At 47.8% G+C, this 20,923-nt stretch overlaps 1 protein-coding gene across 1 annotated transcript; it reads right to left on the reverse strand.

Annotated features, from left to right (window-relative positions):
• Positions 1 to 7,728: 7,728 nt before the first annotated feature.
• LOC144481906 (keratin, type II cytoskeletal 8-like) lies at positions 7,729 to 13,180 on the reverse strand. Its single transcript, XM_078201071.1, has 9 exons — positions 12,731 to 13,180; positions 12,400 to 12,608; positions 11,772 to 11,832; positions 11,586 to 11,681; positions 11,289 to 11,453; positions 10,675 to 10,800; positions 9,779 to 9,999; positions 9,309 to 9,358; positions 7,729 to 8,317 (listed from the first exon to the last, which is right to left on the reverse strand). The coding sequence occupies exons 1-9, from the start codon at positions 13,109 to 13,111 to the stop codon at positions 8,160 to 8,162; spliced, it is 1,467 nt and encodes a 488-aa protein (XP_078057197.1). The 5' UTR covers positions 13,112 to 13,180; the 3' UTR covers positions 7,729 to 8,159.
• Between the last annotated feature and the right edge of the window lie 7,743 nt (positions 13,181 to 20,923).

Below are 20,923 nucleotides of genomic sequence, written 5' to 3' on the forward strand. Positions count from 1 at the left end.
GGCCCTATTCCCATAACCCCACACATTTACCCCGCTAATCCCCCAGACACTAAGGGGCAATTTAGCATGGCCAATCAACCTAACCCGCACATCTTTGGAGTGTGGGAGGGCCGGATGGGATTTATCCTAGGATTCTCTGGGAGGCTCGAGAGGAGATTGCAGAGCCTTTGGCTTTGATGTTTGGGTCGTCTTGTCTACTGGAACAGTGCCAGAAGACTGGAGGATAGCAAATGTTGTCCCCTTGTTCAAAAAAGGGAGTAGGGACAACCCTGGTAATTATAGACCGGTGAGCCTTACTTCTGTTGTGGGCAAAGTATTGGAAAGGATTATGAGAGATAGGATTTATCATCACCTGGAAAGGAATAATTTGATTAGGGATAGTCAGCATGGTTTTGTGAAGGGTAGGGTCGTGCCTCACAAACCTTATTGAGTTCTTTGAGAAGGTGACCAAAGAGGTGGATGAGGGTAAAGCGGTTGATGTGGTGTATATGGATTTCAGCAAAGCGTTTGATAAGGTTCCCCGTGGTAAGCTTTTGCAGAAAATACGGACACATGGGATTGAGGGTGATTTAGTGGTTTGGATCAGGAATTGGCTAGCTGGAAGAAAGCAGAGGGTGGTGGTTGATGGGAAATATTCATCCTGGAGTTCACTTACTAGTGGTGTACCGCAAGGATCTGTTTTGGGGCCACTGCTGTTTGTCATTTTTATTAATGACTTGGATGAGGGCGTAGAAGGATGGGTTAGTAAATTTGCGGATGACACTAAAGTCGGTGGAGTTGTAGACAGTGCGGAGGGAAGTGGTAGGTTACAGAGGGACATAGATAAGCTGCAGAGCTGGGCTGAGAGGTGACAAATGGAGTTTAATGCGGAAAAGTGTGAGGTGATTCACTTTCGAAGGAGTAACAGGAATACAGAGTACTGGGCTAATGGTAAGATACTTGGTAGTGTGGATGAACAGAGGGATCTGGGTGTCCATGTGCATAGATCCCTGAAAGTTGGCACCCAGGCTGATAGGGTTGTTAAGAAGGCGTACGGTGTGTTAGCTTTTATTGGTAGAGGGATTGAGTTTCGGAGCCAGGAGGTCATGTTGCAACTCTGCAAAACTCTGGTGCGGCCGCACTTGGAGTATTGCGTACAGTTCTGGTCGCCGCATTATGGGAAGGATGTGGAAGTGTCAGAAAGGGTGCAGAGGAGATTTACCAGGATGTTGCCTGGTATGGTGGGAAAATCGTATGAGGAAAGGCTGAGGGGCTTGAGATTGTTTTCATGAGAGAGAAGAAGGCTAAGAGGTGACTTAATAGAGGCATACAAGATGATCAGAGGATTAGATAGGGTGGATAGTGAGAGCCTTTTTCCTCGGATGGTGATGGCTAACACTAGGGGACATAGCTTTAAATTGAGGGGTGAGAGATATAGGACAGATGTTAGAGGGAGGTTCTTTACTCAGAGAGTAGTAAGGGCGTGGAATGCCCTGCCTGCAGCAGTAGTAGACTCGTCAACATTAAGGGCGGCACGGTAGCACAGTGGTTCCACTGTTGCTTCACAGCTCCAGGGACCTGGGTTCGATTCCCGGCTCGGGTCACTGTTTGTGTGGAGTTTGCACATTCTTCCTGTGTCTGCGTGGGTTTCCTCCGGGTGCTCCGGTTTCCTCCCACAGTCCAAAGATGTGCGGGTTAGGTAAATTGGCCATGCTAAATTGCCCCTTAGTGTCCCGGGATGCGTAGATTAGCGGGTAAATATGTGGGGATATGGGGATAGGGCCTGGGTGGGATTGTGTTCGGTGCAGACTCGATGGGCCGAATGGCCTCTTTCTGCACTGTAGGGTTTCTATGATTTCTATGAAGAGCATTCAAATGGTTATTGGATAAACATATGGATGATATTGGAATAGTGTAGGTTAGATGGGCTTTAGATTGGTTTCACTGGTCGGCGCAACATCGAGGGCCGAAGGGCCTGTACTGCGCTGTAATGTCCTATGTTCTATGTTCTAAACCGGACCATCTGGAGGAAACCCACGCAATCACGGGGAGAACGTGCAAATTCCACACAGACAGTGACCCAAGGCCGGAAATGAACCCGGGTCCCTGGCACTGTGAGGCAGCAGTACCAACCACTGTGCCAACCAGAACTCTCTCTCAGTCTATTCACCCAAAACCAGGCGCTCAGGTGGGTCTCCCTCATTTCCAAGTTTCAGCTAAAATGAATTACTTACAGATACGCAGTGTCATCCAATTCATATCATAGAATCATAGAATCCCTACAGTGCAGAAGGAGGCCATTCTGCCCATCAAGTCTGCTCTCACAACAATCCCACCCTATCCCCGTAACCCCACCTATTTACCCTGCTAACCCCCGACACAAAGCGTGGCCAATACCCCTAACCCGCACATCTTTGGAATGTGAGAGGAAACTGGAGCACCCGGAGGAAACCCACGCAGACACGGGGAGAATGTGCAAACTCCACACGGACAGTTACCCAAGTCAGGAATCAAACCCAGGTCCCTGGCGCTGTGAGGCAGCAGTGCTAACCACTGGGATCCACCTCATCGCCAATATATGTAGTGTAATTCCACCATCGTCAAAAGATTTCAGACTTCATCATGAACATGTGATGATATGAGCCTTATGTTTAGAATTCAGATCTATTTTGCAGGGTGCCAATTTGTCGAGCAAAACCTTTAAATTCGGAGCTGGGAGCACAAGTAAGGACATATTTTAGACCTGGAGTTTTATTTTAAGCAGAGCCAATGCATTTGTGCTCCCCCTGGGGGTTTCAGTGTAGAGTTTTAATTTGGTTGATTGCTGGGGACAGAGTCATGTGCTTAATGGGATACACTCAACTTGCAGGAAAGAAATACTGTTTCAGTTTCATTTTCAAATACAAGTAGTTGCTGCCTGAGCTGCCTGAGGAAAGCAGTGTCATGCTGTCTCTCACTCTCTCCAAAGGCTTTCGGAAAGCTCCAGAGCCTGGTAACATAAGTCACAGCAAGCATGCCTGTGTTTGCTAACTAATTATAAAGAGAGGAGTTTAAGTCTATCAGAGGAATATTTCTTTGCGATAGGTTTGCAGTTAGGAATTATGTTTGTCATGTTTCAGTATTGTTCAATTGTTAAAGGTTAAGCTAATTCATTTGTTCTCGTTAAACTGTGTTGTTACTTGAAGTTTGTTCTGATAAAAGCTTCCCAGTTTGCCAAATCGCGCCAGGAGTGAAACATCTTAGAATCATAGAAACCCTACAGTGCAGAAGGAGGCCATTCGGCCCATCGAGTCTGCACCGACCACAATCCCACCCAGGCCCTACCCCCACATATTTATCCGCTAATCCCTCTAACTACGCATCTCAGGGACAATTTTAACCTGGCCAATCAACCTAACCCGCACATCTTTCCTTATATTCCTTATATTCGTGACAAAATAGAAAATTGTTGGGGTCTGATCATAATATACCTTGAAGTTTCTGATATGGCACCCGAACAGACAAAAGGTATTTATTGATAAAAGAAACTAGGTACAGGATTACTTCCTGCTCTAGGCTGCCCTGGAGTTGTGTTCCAGTCCTCATGATGCTAACTCTACCCTCCGGGGTGATTGCTCACTCTCAGTCCCCATTGGTCCCCTAAGTCAGGTGACCCACTTCCGCTGTGCTGTCTTGAAGGGACAGACACCACACCCACCAATGGTGGAGCGATTAAAATTGTGGATTCTCAAGAGGCCAGCATTCAAGGAACTGCAGGTATCTCCGAGGGTTGTGGGGCTGGAGGAGATTAGAGAGGTAGGGAGAGGCCATTGAGGGATTTGAAAACAAGGATGAGAATTGTAAAATCAAGGCATTGCTTGACTGAGAGACACAGAGCACAGGGGCACTCGGGGAAACGGTACTTAGTGTGAGTTAAGACATGGACGCACGAAAGGTGAAGTCAACCGAATATACAGAAACACTCTCATAGAATTTCATAGAATCCCAACAGTGCAGAAGGAGGCCATTCAGCCCATCGAGTCTGCACCAACAACAATCCCACCCAGGCCCCATCCACATAACTCCACATATTTACCCCACTAATCCCTCTAACTGGGATCCCGTGACACTAAGGGACAATTTAGCACGGCCAATCAATCTAACCCGCACATCTTTGGGCGATGGGAGGAAACCGGAGCACTCAGAGGAAACCCACGCAGACACGGGGAGAATGTGCAGACTCCACACAGACAGTGACCCGAGCCAGGAATTGAACCCGGGTCCCTGGCGCAGTGAGGCAGCAGTGCGAACCACTGTGACACCGTGCCACCCCCGCTGTTTCTCTACTTACCAGATCTAAACATGGCCAGAGCAGGGTAGGGATCCAATCCTTCAAGATTAACGTTGGTGATTACGTCCCTCAGCCTATCCTCCCATCGCCGCACTGAATGAAATCCTCCTCTTTATTTGTGGAATTGGGATGTTTAAAAATCCACAGTTGAATACACGTTTCATTTTTCAGGATAAACAGGGCACGACTGACACTGGCAGTGATCAGCACCGTCCCTCCACTCTGTCAATCCCGCTGGCAGGGTGGGAATTCTGCAAGGCTGTTATCAGTGAGAATATTTGGTGGACCCCTTAAAAACCTCTCGCAGATCCCACAGGATCTTCACTCTCCGGGATGATTACTCACTCTCAGATCCCATCGGTCCCTTAAGTCAGGTGACCCACTTCCGCTGTGCTGTCTTAAAGAGACAGACACTACACCCACCAGCAGTGGAGCGATTAACATTGTGCATTCTCAAGAGGCCATCATTCAAGGAACTGCAGGTACCTCAGAGAAGGTTCACTGGCCTGATGGCCGAGATGAAGGGATTGCCTTCTGAACAAAAGATTTGAGCAGGTTGGAGTTTAGATGAATGAGAGAGGTGATCTGATCAATACATACAAGATCCTAAAGGGGGAAGCTGACTCCCTTGTAGGGGGGTGGGGAGAGGGATGTAGAATTTGTTTAAAAATAAGGGGTGTCCCATTCAAAACTGAGATGAGGAAGATTTACTTTTCTCTCAAGGGCCTTTGGAATTCCCTTGCCAGAGAGCAGTGGATCATGGAATGTATTCAATATATTTGACCATGTTAAATTGCCCCTTAGTGTCCAAAGATGTGCAGGTTAGATGGATTGGCCATGCTAAATTGCCCCTTAGTGTTCAAAGATGTGTAGGTTAGATGGATTGGCCATGCTCAATTGTCCCTTAGCATCCAAAGATGTGTGGTTCAATTTAGCATGGCCAATCCACCTAACCCACACATCTTTGGGCACTAAGGGGCAATTTAGCACGGCCAATCCACCTAACCTGCACATCTTTGGACACTAAGGGGCAATTTAGCACGGCCAATCCACCTAACCTGCACATCTTTGGACACTAAGGGGCAATTTAGCACGGCCAATCCACCTAACCTGCACATCTTTGGACACTAAGGGGCAATTTAGCATGGTCAATCCACCTAACCTGCTCATCTTTGGACACTAAGGGACAATTTATAATGGCCAATCCACTGGACCTGCACATCTTTGGACACTATGGGGCAATTTATCATGGCCAATCCACCTAACCTACACATCTTTGGACACTAAGGGGCAATTTATCATGGCCAATCCACCTAACCTGCACATCTTTGGACACGAAGGGACAATTTAGCATGGCCAATCAACCTAACCTGCACATCTTTGGATGCTAAGGGACAATTTAGCATGGCCAATGCACCTGACCCACACATCTTTGAACTGTGGGAGGAAACCGGAGCACCCGGAGGAAACCCACGCAGGCACGGGGAGAAAGTGCAAACTCCACACAGACGGTGACCCGAGGCCAAAATTGAACCCGGGTCCCTGGCGCTGTGATGCAGCAGTGCTAACCACTGTGCCACCCATTGCAAAAGAGCTGAAATACAAAGCAATGCCAGTTATATGAACTCTGGTAAGATAATGGTTATAATATTGTCACAGCACTTTCTGTTTTTCGTACAGATTTCCAGCATCCGCAGTATTCTCTTTTCACTTTAGAAGATTGTGTTTGGTTTTGGGCCTCGGAACTTCAGGAAGGATAAACCGGCCTTGGGACGGGATGCAGAGTGGTGCTAATCAAGCACCGAGGCTGGAATCGAACCCAGGTCTCTGGCGCTGTGAGGCAGCAGTGCTAACCACTGTGCCACATGCGGCCCATCTGAGTGCAGCCCCACGAGATATTTTGTTGACCGTTGTCCCGGGCGCTGGGTTGCCCCATTCCGCTGATTTCCGTCCGTGTAGTTTTTTTCCTACCGGTGTGACTGAAGTGATTCGTACGTAAAGCAAGGGTGAGTGAAGTGAGGTGTGTGCTGATTACACTCAACATTGAGTGTGAGAACCGTGCGCTGTGTCCAAAGTGTCAACATTTCTTTTGTTTTTTTCCGTTTGACGTTGATGAGAGTTCTATTAATGTGTAAACGATGAAATATTTTTGTTATGAAGTATTCAGTGTGGATTAAATGTATTTAATCTTATTTATGGGGACATGGTTAGTGAACCAGCCCCATTTCAATCTTGTAGCCCACTGAGATGGAGGGCCACTCAGGTGGCCCGCTCACTAGCCTAGGTTGCCTGTCACTGGTACAGAATCTTCAAAGGAAACAACAATGTATACTGCGTGAGAAAAGGAAGCTGATTGGTTGGCAGCTGGATTCTGATTGTTCTCTTCTGAGATTTCATATTCGAGCAATTCTGTCCTGATGAGTGCAAGACCAAAAGTTTCAACAGCATGTATCTTTTTAGAGCAGTACTCCAATTATTATATTGTTCTTACTATACCAGAAGGACATTTTGTCTTTTCACTGAATCATTCATGAAGGCCTTCTCAACCTTGCCCTTCGCCTGAGGTGTGGTGACCCTCAGGTTAAATCACCACCAGTCAGCTCTCCCCACAAAGGGGAAAGCAGCCTATGGTCATCTGGGACTATGGCAACTTTACCTTATGGATGCCCAATTTTACTGTAAACTAACCCAAGCAGCTATAGTGCTGGGGAATAGAACCACTTTCCTCAGTCCCTAATGATTACATCAGAATGATATTCTTTTGTTCCAATCCTGTAACATTTCCAAGTGAGGCTATCTCCATTGGTGGGGGCTTAATTCTACAAATTAGGGGCTACATTTTACCCCTATCTGCCTTTATATGATATACAAACCCCATTGTGGGATACTAAATTAACCTATGTCCAGTGCTGGCATTCTTAGCTGATGGAAGAGGTGATTTCATTAGTAGAGGTGAAGGATTTAAAGTTGATTTCTTAGTGTCACAAATAGGCTTACATTAACACTGCAATGAAGTTACTGTGAAAATCCCTTAGTCGCCACACTGAGGGAGAACTTAGCATGGCCAATGCACCTAACCTGCACGTCTTTCGGAGTGTGGGAGGAAACCAGAGCACCCGGAGGAAACCCGCGCAGACACGGGGGAGAACGTGCAGACTCTGTGCAGACAGTGACCCAAGCCGGGAATCGAACACGGGTCCTTGGTGCTGTGAGGCAGCAGCGCTAACCACTGTGCCACCGACAGACTATATCATGCACCGAGCAGTTTTGTTGATGGAACCACAAAGTAGTCTTTCTATGTTTTGTAACATTGCTCCAAAGGTTATGTTGCAAGAAAATTAAAGATCTTCAATCTCATAAGAACAGATAAAACCGGCTGTTATCACTAACTTTGTATTGAGCTGAGGCAAAAAGCAGTCCAGATTTGAGAATTAGAGCTTTATTCATAAACAGGAGTGTCATAAAAGGTAAATCCCCGATACAAAGTGATAAAGAATATCAAAACGAGAGTTCAGCACCGAAAGCAGAGGTATATTTCCCAATTTCCAACAACTACAGTGTAAGTTTCTTGACCACTTGACCACTTTCCCAGAAACCCAGACTATTAACCAGGTTTGATTGGCTTGTTGCACTGGTTAAGATGTCAAAAGTTAATTTCATGTCATTTAACTGGGGGGTGGGGCGGGGGGGGGGGGGGGGGGGGGGGGGGGAGTGAATGGGTTAAAACTGTTCCAAACAGCAGGTATGATCAAAAAACTCGTTAACCATCGAACTAAAGGCAATAGGTAGATGAAATAGAACTCTTGACAATCAACTCAGTGGGCTGGTATTAGTATATTTCCTCGTTGATTCAATATGAAGACTGCTCTACTTTCTTCAGAATCAATGTTTGCCCGCTGCTGCCACTGGAGGAGCCCATGCCCATGCCCATGCCCATGCCCACGCTGCTGCCACTGCCAAGGGAGCTTTCTAATCCACCACTCATGTTCGAGAATCCCATCACATTCGCTGCAAAAGAGGAAAGAAAAACACTTATAATCTGGGACCTTCTTTCTCCTTCCGTGGGATGTGGGCATCACTGCACATCCCTAATTGCGGCTAAGCAGAACTTTATATAGCACCTTTAACAAAGTAAAATGTCTCAAAGTGCTCCCATACTGAGGGAGAATTCCCATGCAATTTGATCTGGCGGTTTTGGACGATATTGCTAAGAGATAGCAACTGAATGAGAAGGTACGGGTGGGTGAAAGCATATATCCTTCCCTCGGTAACGATGTTGGAGCGGGCACAAAAGCCATTACAGGAAATTCTCTGGTTATGACTGGAAAGACCGAAGTGGATTCAGACACCCATACAGCAGGACAAAGCAGAATAGGCATTGGAGGGAATGGTGAACCATATCTATGGCTGCAAAACAGACAGGGAAGGATGAGGGGAGAGAGTTTCATATGGCCACAGTCAACGTGATGTCAGTTGTGAGGTGGGCACTTGCTTTAGGAGGTAACAACACACTCAAGGACTTGAAGGAGAGAGAAAAAAAAGCAAGTTTGGGGACTGCAAAAATGAAGGGTGATGATGGCTGATTTGAACGGAAGGGAGACAGTATCCGAGGAGAATGAATCATTTATTGAATATAAATCAGTGAGCATGGCAGCCAGGAATGCAAGTTGCGTAGTCAGCAACATTGGAAGTGCATTGGATGACAATTGAGCTTAATATTGAACACAGATATGCGATTATGTATGGCAAAAATGAGAGCACAAATGTTGGCAAAGTCACTCAGGCTCTGGGAACAGAGCAAAGAGAGATTAAGATTTGGGGAGCACCATATAGATCCTTCTTCAGAACACATGCACTCTGGCCTGAATGACAAGTTGTCTATTCTCTTCTCAACAAATGAAAAATCTACTGTGGAATTCAAGAAATCCCCACTTCTGTTTATTTCTCGCTCTTCCTGCAGGAATTCTTAGTTCAAACGAGGAATGAGAAATTCTCTTACCTTGGCCCTGTATTTGCTGGATATTGAGGGTTCTTACCCCTTCTTGCATTCTGTTGACAAAGGAAACGTATTCACATTACAGCAGGTAATTTGCAATATATTTACAGTCAGATTTCCCCCCACAGGTTTACCAATATTCCTCCCCCGCTCTCCCAGGGACACTAGTATGTGCTGGGGTTCAGTTCCGAATGGGCACAGCCACCCTCCAGCCCCTCAGTCAAAGTGCCCATCAGGCAGTAAATGCCAACAGGCCATTTGGTCACAAGGGATAGGAGATCCAGAACTCAGAGTGAGTTTGATACTTGTGTCTCGCTCGATACCGAGGCAGCTTGTAAACCAAAGTTCTTGTCCAATACCGCGGCACTCTGAATGCCCGCACTCGGTTCAATTCAGAGACCAGAACTACCAATCAGATTGTAATTGCAAGTAAATGGAGGAATGAACTGTGCTGGAAGTGCCCTCGATCTTACCTTTTCTCCTCTCCTTGGAGAAGACTATCGTAGGTGGCAATTTCAATGACCAGAGCCATCTTGATTTGTGCCAAAGCTTCATATTCCTGGACTTGCTTGGCCATCTGCTTCCCTGCATTGGCGATGGCATCATCCAGTTCTGCAATCTTGACTTTAGCTTCTTTGAGAGACAGTTCGCCGCGTTCCTCTGCATCTTTGATTCGAGCCTCCAGTACCTGACGCTAATAGCACAAATATTAATATGGTCAGAGTCATCGATGTGCTGTGTATCAGAACAATGCTCAAAACAAGTCCACGGGAAAGGCTGACTCTTATGACCAGCGCCTTGTGGACTGCAGACAGACTGGCAATGGATTCCCTGCCATCCAGAAGGCGGCCATTCAGCCCATCGAGTCTGCACCAGTGCTGCCCGCCAAATTCTCTGAGCTCACCGCAGCGGGAACATGGCATGAACAGAGGGTAGGATTGCGCCCCAACGTATTTACCCCGCTAATGTGCCCCTAATCTAATCTTGAGACACTGAGGGGCAATTTAGCATGGCCAATCCACCCAACGTATACATCTTTGGGAGGAAACCGGAGCACCCGGAGGAAACCCACGCAGACACGGGGGAGAATATGCAAACTCCACACAGTCACCCGAGGCTGGAATTGAATCTGGGTCCCTGGCGCTGAGAGGCAGCAGTGCCAACCACCCTTACCATTATCGAAAGGTCATCCGTGAGAGAGCAAGACAGGCTAGAAGAGACAAAATTGAACTGATCCTGCGACCAGTTCTTAACTAAGCGCTATTTTGCGGATTGGGAGAGAATGAGAGAGAACTAAAGTACAAACAGCCCATTACAACAACCGTCCAGTTGCTGTCGATTATCCTGTTGCTTTCACTCCTTTGTTTACCTGATTTCTCAGATTCTCAATGTCATTATTCAGTCCACGGATACGCATATTCATGTTTTTAATTTCCTCTCTCATCATGCCGAGTTCATCGCCGTATTGTCCAGATGACATGCTCAGTTCCTGAGTCTGCAATAAAGTTTTCAAAGAGTATTTATTAGTCACAAGTAAGGCTTACATTAACATTGCAATGAAGTTGCTGTAATTCCCCTAGTCGCCACACTCCAGCGCCTGTTTGCGTCAATGCATCTAACCAGCACATCTTTGCAGTGTGGGAGGAAACCGGAGCATCCGATGGAAACCCACGCAGGCACGGGGAGAATGTGCAAACTCCACACAGACAGTAACCCAAGGCTGGAATTGAACCCGGGTCCCTGGCGCTGTGAGGCAGCAGTGCTAACCACTGTGCCACCGTAAAACCCACGCGGACACTGGGAGAACGTGCAAACTCCATACAGACAGTGACCCCAAGGCTGGAATCGAACCCAGTTCCCTGATGCTGTGAGGCAGCAGTGCCAACCACTGTGCCACCCCAATGAAAGATCGGTTAGTAAAAGAGCTTTGCGCTCCAGAATGGACTGCAGATCTAAGTGGGACACGAGAATCAGGATATTAACCTTAGATTGTCTCCACACCGCTGCCTGCTGACGGTTTGCATTGGCCAGCTGTTCGTACTTCTCTTTGGCTTCTGCGATGAGTTCAACAGTGTTCAGTCCGGGTCCACCTGCGAGTTGCACACTGACAGCTGTGTTCTGAATCTGAGCCTGGAGCTCACGGATTTCCTGAAGAATCCGCAAGGTGGGAGAAGAGGTAAAAAGAAGAAACAGATTGAAAAGCGTTCCGGGAAGCATTGGAATCAATTTGGTTGGATGGGACAGCAGAAGAGGACCATGTGCCGTGTCCCATTTTCTTACCTCATCGAAAATTGATTGGAGGAAGTTGATTTCGTCAGTTAGGCTTTCCAGTTTAGCTTCCAGCTCCACTTTGTTCATGTAGGACTCATCCACATCCTAAAGTGAGGATGATCAAATTACTTTGAGTCAGGAGATCGGTTTACCATAGCCAGAGAGATATATATAAATATAATCTGGTCACCTCACCTTCTTGACGAGGACAAATTCATTCTCCATCTCTGTGCGCTTGTTAATTTCATCCTCATACCTGGAATAAAACAGATGATTTTATTGAGGGTCTTCAGGAAGGCAATCCCACTGCCCCATCCCCAATACATTCCCTATCGCATCCGACTATCCATCTGTATGTTCACTCTCCTGCCCCTTTCCCTCCCCGCCGTCACACTCTGCTGGGGCAAGTCTTCACTGAAAGGAAGGATCGCTCAGCCAAGGAGCTCACCCGCATTCACCATACCCACTAACTCCTTCCAGCTTCACCCATTCCGAGTTCTCCAGGACTCAAGAGACTCCACCCCCAGCCACCCTCCCCCCCCCCCCCCCCCCACCCTCCCCGCCACCTTCCCCACTCTCAGGCATTTCTCCCGGAGGGGACCGGCTAATGTTTCCCAAGGTGGTGGGTGGGGATGGTACTGAGGCCAAATGGGGCAGGACACGGCTGCATCCCCGGGCATTTCAAGACACCCCAATTTGGCCAACATCCTGTGCATTATTTCGCCCAGGTCCTGGCCAATTTGTCAAAGTGGTCTTCAGGTGAAACTTTGATTTAGTTCAGACTGGGGTCACAACGAATACAGGAGCAAATCCCACCACTTACTTGCCCTTGAAGTCCTCAACGAGTCCTTGCATTTGGACCAGGTCAGCTTCGAATTTCAGTTTCTCCTGCCCGAGTAATTCCAGCTGTCTCTTTAGGTTCTCGATGTAAGTCTGGAACATATTGTCGATGTTGGATGTGTAAGCGCCCTGCTCCTTCAGCAGTTTCAGCTGGATCTCCAACTTCTTGTTTTTCTGTTCCAGTGTGCGGACCTAGCGGGGGCAAAGAAACAAGCCAAGATTGGAACTGAACTGGAGACACTCATTCCAGAGGGAAAAAAGACCAGAGAGAACACTGGATTACGAAAGGACAGAGAGAGAGAGAGCACGCTTACCACGCCAATGAAGCCGGCAAACTGGTCGTTCAGTCCCTTTATCTGCCTGCTCTCCTCCACACGGATAACCTGCTGTCTGCAGTCGATGGTTGGGAGAGGGGCTGTGAGATCAACGTGTGATCTCTGTGCCTGCCCCAAGCCCAGATTCCCTGACAGACCTCCTATCCCATAGCCCACGGAGCTCAACCGCCCTGAGCCCGGTCTACTCTGCGACATCTGTCTCGTCTGGGAGACGATCAGACTGCGCGATCCTCCACGCATCCTTGCGCTTCCTCCCAGACTCCCACCCAGTCCGATTGTCGTTCCGCTGGAGTATCTGGAGCTGCTCCTGCCGATGCTGCTCCCGGCAAAGTTGCTGATGCCGCCCTTATATTGGGACATGGTCAAGGTTGTGCGAAAGTAGAGCTCTGGACTTTGCAAAGACACTGAACGGGCTGCTGCGGGTTGACGGTGCTCCCAGCGCCTTTTAAAGGCTGCGTGGAGCTGGGTTCGGTCAGAGGATCAGATAACACCAATCCCATCTCTAGGGTGGAGCTAGAAACCGCCCTCTGCCACTGTGCCCCAACCTGTCCCAGTGTGGAGCAACAACACCGACCCCACCCTGCTCCAACCTGTGTAACTCCCTTCACTTAAAGTTTCTTCTTCCAACCAGGTTTCATCTTAACACTGCAATGAAGTTACTGTAAAAATCCCCCCAGTCATCGCATTCCTGTTAGCGTACACTGGTCATGGCCAATCCACCGAACATACACATCTTTGGACACTAAGGGGCAATTTAGCATGGCCAATCCACCAAACCTACACATCTTTGGACACTATGGCTCAATTTAGCATGGCCGATCCCCCTAACCCGCACATCTTTGGACACTAAGGGGACAATTTAGCATGGCCAATCCACCTAATCTACACATCTTTGGACACTAAGGGGCAATTTAGCATTGCCAATCCAGCTAACCGACATATCTTTGGACACTATGGCTCAATTTAGCATGGCCTATCCCCCTAACTCGCACATCTTTGGACACTAAGGAGCAATTTAGCATGGCCAATCCACCTAACCTACACATCTTTGGACACTAAGTGGCAATTTAGCATGGCCAATCCACCTAACCGACACATCTTTGGACACTAAGGGGCAATTTTAGCATGGCCAATCCACCTAACCCGCACATCTTTGGACACTAAGGGGCAATTTAGCATGGCCAATCCACCTAACCTACACATCTTTGGACACTAAGGGGCAATTTAGCAAGGCCAATCCAGCTAACCGACACATCTTTGGACACTATGGCTCAATTTAGCATGGCCTATCCCCCTAACCCACACATCTTTGGACACTAAGGGGCAATTTAGCATGGCCAATCCACCTAACCTACACATCTTTGGACACTAAGGGGCAATTTAGCATGGCCAATCCACCTAACCGACACATCTTTGGACACTAAGGGGCAATTTTAGCATGGCCAATCCACCTAACCTGCACATCTTTGGACACTAAGGGGCAATTTAGCACAGCCAATCCACCTAACCTGCACATCTTTGGACACTAAGGGGCAATTTACCACGGCCAATCCACTTAACCTGCACATCTTTGGACACTAAGGGGCAATTTAGCACGGCCAATCCACCTAACCTGCACATCTTTGGACACTAAGGGGCAATTTAGCACAGCCAATCTACCTAACCTACACCTCTTTGGACACTAAGGGGCAATTTAGCATGGCCAATCCACCTAACCGACACATCTTTGGACACTAAGGGGCAATTTAGCATGGCCAATCCACCTAACCTACACATCTTTGGACACTAAAGGGCAATTTAGCATGGCCAATCCACCCTAACCTACACATCTTTGGACACTAAGGGGCAATTTAGCATGGCCAATCCACCTAACCGACACATCTTTGGACACTAAAGGGCAATTTAGCATGGTCAATCAACCTAACTTGCACATCTTTGGACACTAAGGGGCAATTTACCATGACCAATCCACCTCCTGCACACCTTTGGACTTTGGGAGGAAACCGGAGCATCCGGAGGAAACCCACGCAGACACGGGGAGGATGTGCAGACTCCACACAGACAGTTACCCAAGGCCAGAACTGAACCCGGGTTTCTGGAGCTGTGAGGCAGCAGTGCCTACCATTGTGCCACCGTGCCTCCCTGTAGCCATCAGCTCGATGTGGGGCTCGGAAACACTAAAGGCCTTGCGCAGGAGACCTTTTTGTTTCGCGTGTAAAGTGAACGTGATAACCACTACGCTGCAGAAACACTGTGATAAGATCATGATGATCACTTTTACACGAGATTACAACTCAATTCTCAGACGGTTTTGATTTAAAGCATTGGCCAAATGGATCGAGGTACCAGTCTTGGACAAGGACTCCTCCTGAATATAAATGGGGGAGCAGCTCACAGCATTCGAGTCTATGGGTGGGATTTTCCGGTCCCACTCGCACTGAAACCGGAAAATCCCGCCCGAGGTCAACAGACCTTTCCATGGTCCGCCCCGCTACCCCCCCCCCCCCCCCCCCCCCCCCCCCCCGCCTGCTCCGATTCTCGTGACGGGCAGGGACCCGTGAGGATCAGTCTGTACCTTTCAGACTTGGCAGCGGGCAATTATCAGTAACATACCAGTCCCATTTTCCAATGGGGCTACATGGATTTGCCAACCTGTGCTGGGAACTGCATTGTCACAATACATACACCAAATACAGGATGACATCCTGATGGACAAGTTCACAGTTGGTGGATAAAAGCCAAAATGCTGCGGATGCGGGAATCTGAAACAAAAACAGAAAATGCTGGAAGACCTCAGTAGGTCTGACAGAGAATGGAGCCCGGATAGCTCTACTCTCTCTCCACAGATGCTCAGAGTTTGCGGATCCAGGGCACAGGCGATGTCCCTTGTCCCCGACCAGCTGTCCCTAGCACATTTTGAGAATTCAGTACAGAACAACTTGGGGAGATGGTATAAGCGAGGGTGAAATAGGCACAGCTCCCTTCGTCACTGTCTCTGGAGACATCTCCCGGGTGCACCTTGCAGTATTCATAGAATCCGTACAGTGCAGAAAGAGGCCATTCGGCCCATCAAGCCTGCATCAACCACAATCCCACCCAGGCCCAATCTGCGTAACCCCACATATTTATCCTGCTAATCCCCCTGACACTAAGGGGCAATTTAGCATGGCCAATCCACCTAACCTGCACATCTTTGGACACTAAGGGGCAATTTGGCATGACCAATCCACCTAACCTACACATCTTTGGACACTAAGGGGCAATTTAGCATGGCCAATCAACCAAACTTGCACATCTTTGGACACTAAGGGGCAATTTAGCATGGCCAATCAACCTAACTTGCACATCTTCGGACACTAAGGGGCAATTTACCATGGCCAATCCACCTAACCTACACATCTTTGGACACTAAGGGGCAATTTAGCATGGCCAATCCACCTAACCTGCACATCTTTGGACACTAAGGGGCAATTTAGCATGGCCAATCCACCTAACCTGCACATCTTTGGACACTAAGGGGCAATTTAGCATGGCCACTCCATCTAACCTACACATCTTTGGACACTAAGGGGCAATTTAGCATGGCCAATCAACCAAACTTGCACATCTTTGGACACTAAGGGGCAATTTAGCATGGCCAATCAACCTAACTTGCACATCTTCGGACACTAAGGGGCAATTTAGCATGGCCAATCCATCTAAACTACACATCTTTGGACACTAAGGGGCAATTTAGCATTAAATGTACATAGAACATAGAACATAGAACAGTACAGCACAGAACAGGCCCTTCGGCCCACGATGTTGTGGCGAGCTTTATCTGAAACCAAGATCAAGCTATCCCATTCCCTATCATCCTGGTGTGCTCCATGTGCCTATCCAATAACCGCTTAAATGTTCCTAAAGTGTCTGACTCCACTATCACTGCAGGCAGTCCATTCCACACCCCAACCACTCTCTGCGTAAAGAACCTACCTCTGATATCCTTCCTGTATCTCCCACCACGAACCCTATAGTTATGCCCCCTTGTAATAGCTCCATCCACCTGAGGAAATAGTCTTTGGACGTTCACTCTATCTATCCCCTTCATCATTTTATAAACCTCTATTAAGTCTCCCCTCAGCCTCCTCCGCTCCAGAGAGAACATGTATTTAATCTTATTCATGAGGACATGGTTAGTGAACAAGCCCGATTTCAATCTTGCGGCCCACTCAGATGAAGGAGTGCCACTTATGCGGCTCACCCAGGCCCACTATGTTGCACTGCTGCTCTCGGCTGATACATCTAGGGGAGCACTGAGGGAGTGCTGTACAGTTGGAGGTTCTGTCTTTCACACAAGGTGTTAACCTGATGTGGCCTCAAAAGATTTGACTCATTGTTTGAAGGAGATTTCAGGGAGTTCTCTTAGCGACCCTGGCTGATGTTTACCCCTCAATCGGCATCTGGAAAACTGACATTCTCTCTTTCTATTGGACACTTGAAGAAAATTAAACTTTAAAAAAAAATGGAATTACATTTTACGTCAAGACAACTACTTGCTTGATGGATTTGGAGGATAGGTTTTAGCATTTGGAATCTACAATTTAATTTAAGATTAGAGTTGGTGTAAAAGCTTGCTGTTCATTTCAAGGTAAAGCAGGCCACCTACAGGCCACCGTGGTTGTAACAACCATGGACTCAGTCGCTTCCTTGGTTCCAAAGCAAGCAGTCACAATTTGGATTGAGAAACATTTTTCTGATATTTTTTCAGACTATTTCTGTTAATTGAGAAGGTGTGGGGTCGACGAAGTCCCAAAGTCTTCCGAAAACGGTGGCACAGTGGTTAAGCACCGCCATCTCACAGCGCCAGGGACCCGGATTTAATTCCCAGCTTGGGTCACTGTCTGTGCGGAGACTGCACATTCTCCCCGTGTCTGCGTGGGTTTCCTCCAGGTGCTCCGGTTTCCTCCCACAGTCTGAAAGACGTGTTGGTTAGGTGCTAAATTCTCCCTCAGGAGTGTGGCGACGAGGGGATTTTCACAGTAACTTCATTGCAGTGTTAATGTAAGCCTACTTGTGACACTAATAAATAAACTGAAAATGTAGTTTAGAAAAGGACACTGATTTGTATTTATATATTAATTATGACAGGCAGGTGCCAAGGCATTTTACAGTCAATTCGATATTTTTGAAGTGTAGTTACTGTTGTAACATAGGAAATCCAGCAGCCCATTTAAACACAGCAAACTCCCACAAATAACAGTATGATAATGAGCAGATAATCTGTTTCCAATGTCAAGTGAGCTAAATATTGGCTGGGACACTAATTGCCTGTTCTCCTTTGAAACTGTGCCATGGTATCTTTTACAGCCACCTGGCACAGCAGGGGCAAATAATGCTTCCATTTAGGGTCTTTGGAATACTGCGTCCAGTTCTGGTCGCCACACTACCGGCATTTGGAATACTGCGTCCAGTTCTGGTCGCCACACTACCAGCATTTGGAATACTGCGTCCAGTTCTGGTCGCCACACTACCAGCATTTGGAATACTGCGTCCAGTTCTGGTCGCCACACTACCAGCATTTGGAATACTGCGTCCAGTTCTGGTCGCCACACTACCAGCATTTGGAATACTGCGTCCAGTTCTGGTCGCCACACTACCAGAAGGACGTGGAGGCTTTGGAGAGAGTACAGAGGAGGTTTACCAGGATGTTGCCTGGTATGGAGGGGCTTGGTTATGAGGAGAGATTGGGGAAACTGGGGTTGTTCTCCTTGGAAAGACGGAGGATGAGGGGAGACTTAATAGAGGTGTATAAAATTATGAAAGGCATAGATAGGGTGAACGGTGGGAAGCTTTTCCCCGGGTCGGTGGTGACGTTCACGAGGGGTCATAGGTTCAAGGTGAAGGGGGGGAGGTTTAACACAGATATCAGAAGGACATATTTCACACAGAGGGTCGTGGGGGCCTGGAATGTGTTGCCGGGCAAGGTGGTGGAGGCGGACACACTGGGAACGTTTAAGACTTATCTAGACAGCTATATGAACGGAGTGGGAATGGAGGGATACAAAAGAGTGATCTAGTTTGGACCAGGGAGCGGCGCGGGCTAATTGTTCCTGGTTTCTCGTTTCAAGGCTTCATTCTACGATCATCTTGCTGGTGCCAGTACAGAGTGATACTGCGGATAGTTGGGAACCTGTCTCGGGGGCAGGGGATTCATATGGTGTTCGTGGAAGTGGAAATGACTAGGGTTGGGAAGCATTTTCCGATCGGGGCCATTGTGATCTCCTGGACTCGTTTCGATCGCCTCAGGGGGTCGGAGAGGAATTTCCCAGATTTTTTTTTCCCCATATTGGCCCTGGGGTTTTTCACTCTGGGTTTTCGCCTCTCCCTGGAGATCACATGGTCTGGAATGGGGGGGTGGGGGTAAGTTAATAGGTTGTAATGAACAAAGCATCGTAGCTGTGAGGGACAGCTCGGTGGATAGGATATTGGTATGTAGATAGGCTGGAAAATTGGGTGGGGATCCTGGATTCAGGATTCAATCCTGGACTGGGGAGCGGCGCGGGCTTGGAGGGCCGAAGGGCCTGTTCCTGTGCTGTATTGTTCTTTGTTCTTTGTTCTTTGTTTGTCTCATCCAAAAAATCCATATCCCTCTACTCATGCATCTATCCAGACTTTAAAGTTATTAAGTTTATTTATTAGTCACAAGTAGTCTTACATTAACGCTACAATGAAGTTACTGTGAAAATCCCCTAGTCGCCACACTCCGGCACCTGTTCGGGTACACTGAGGGAGAATTCAGCACGGCCAATTCACCTAACCAGCATGTCGTTCAGACTGTGGGAGGATATCGGAGCACCCGGAGGAAACCCACGCAGACACGGGGAGAACGTGCAGACTCCACACAGACAGTGACCCAAGACGGGAATCGAACCAGGGTCCCTGGCGCTGTGAGGCAGCAGTGCTAACCACTGCGCCACCGTGTGGCCCTATAGATAGACATTGAACATTGCTATAGAATCTGCTTCCACCACCTCCTCCGACAGCGCGTTCCAGGCATTCACCACCCTCTGTGTGAAAAACCTGACCCTTTGCCCCTCTCACTTTCAACCTATGCCCACAAGTAACTGACCCTTCAACCCCCGAGGAATTGACCCTTCAACCCTGGGAAAAAGACTCTGACTATCCACTCTATCCAAGCCTGTCATAATCTTGTAAACCTCTATCAGGTCCCCCCTCACTCTCCGACTCTCCATAAAAAAACAATCCAAGTTTGTTCAACCTTTCTCCATAGTCCATATCCTCCAAACCAGGCACCATCCTGATAAATCTCTTCTGCACCCTTTCCAATGCATCAACATCCTTCCGGTCGTGCGGCAACCAGAATTGTACACTATACTCCAAATGTGGCCTAACCAAAGTTTTTTACAGCTGCAACATGATTTTCCAATTCCTACACTCAACGCCCCGACCGATGAAGGCCAGCATCCCACACGCCTTCTTGACTACCTTGTCCACCTGAGTTGCCACCTTCAGGGAACTGTAGACCTGCACGCCTCGATCCCTCTGTATGCTCATATTTCTAAGGACTCTACCATTTACTGTATACTCTCCTTCTGCAGTAGACCTTCCAAATTGCATTACCTCACACTTGTCCGTGTTCAATTCCATCTGCCATCTTTTGGCCCAGGTCTCCAGCTGATTTATATCCTGCTGTGTCCTCTGACAATCCTCCTCACTGTCCGCTACTCCCCCAATTTTTGTATCATCTGCAAATTTACTCATCAGACTATCTACATTTTCCTCCAAATCAGTTATATATATTACAAACAACAGAGGCCCCAGTTCCTTGTGGAACACCCCTAGTCACAGACCTCCAGTTAGAAAAGTATCCTTCCACTGCTACTCTCTCCTTTCTATGCCCAAGCCAGTTTAGTATCCATCTTACCAGCTCACCTCAGATCCCATTTGTCTTCACCTTCTGTATCAGCCTGTCATGAGGAAGCTTATCGAAGGTTTTACTAAAGTCCATGTACACAACATCCACTGCCCTACCCTGGTCAATTTGTCTTGTCACTTCCTCAATATCGGACATATTCCTGCACACCAGTCTGTCCTGTGGCTATTCTACGTGTTGTTCATTTGCTGCTTCAACAACCTTCTGATTTCAGTCTTTGGGTGCCTCCTTTACTG

The sequence above is a fragment of the Mustelus asterias genome, chromosome X, assembly GCF_964213995.1.
Source record: "Mustelus asterias chromosome X, sMusAst1.hap1.1, whole genome shotgun sequence".
In the NCBI taxonomy this organism is placed as follows: domain Eukaryota; kingdom Metazoa; phylum Chordata; class Chondrichthyes; order Carcharhiniformes; family Triakidae; genus Mustelus; species Mustelus asterias.

What these genes read in the sequence shown, in the direction of transcription:
- LOC144481906 (XM_078201071.1), bottom strand. Translation starts at nt 13,111, where the DNA reads ATGTCCCAATATAAGGGCGGCATCAGCAACTTTGCCGGGAGCAGCATC. An exon ending in TTGAGAATCTGAGAAATCAG is followed by an intron (nt 10,000 to 10,674) that starts GTAAACAAAGGA and finishes TTGTGCTATTAG; the next exon opens with CGTCAGGTACTGGAGGCTCG. An exon ending in CCAGCAAATACAGGGCCAAG is followed by an intron (nt 8,318 to 9,308) that starts GTAAGAGAATTT and finishes CCTCTTTTGCAG; the next exon opens with CGAATGTGATGGGATTCTCG.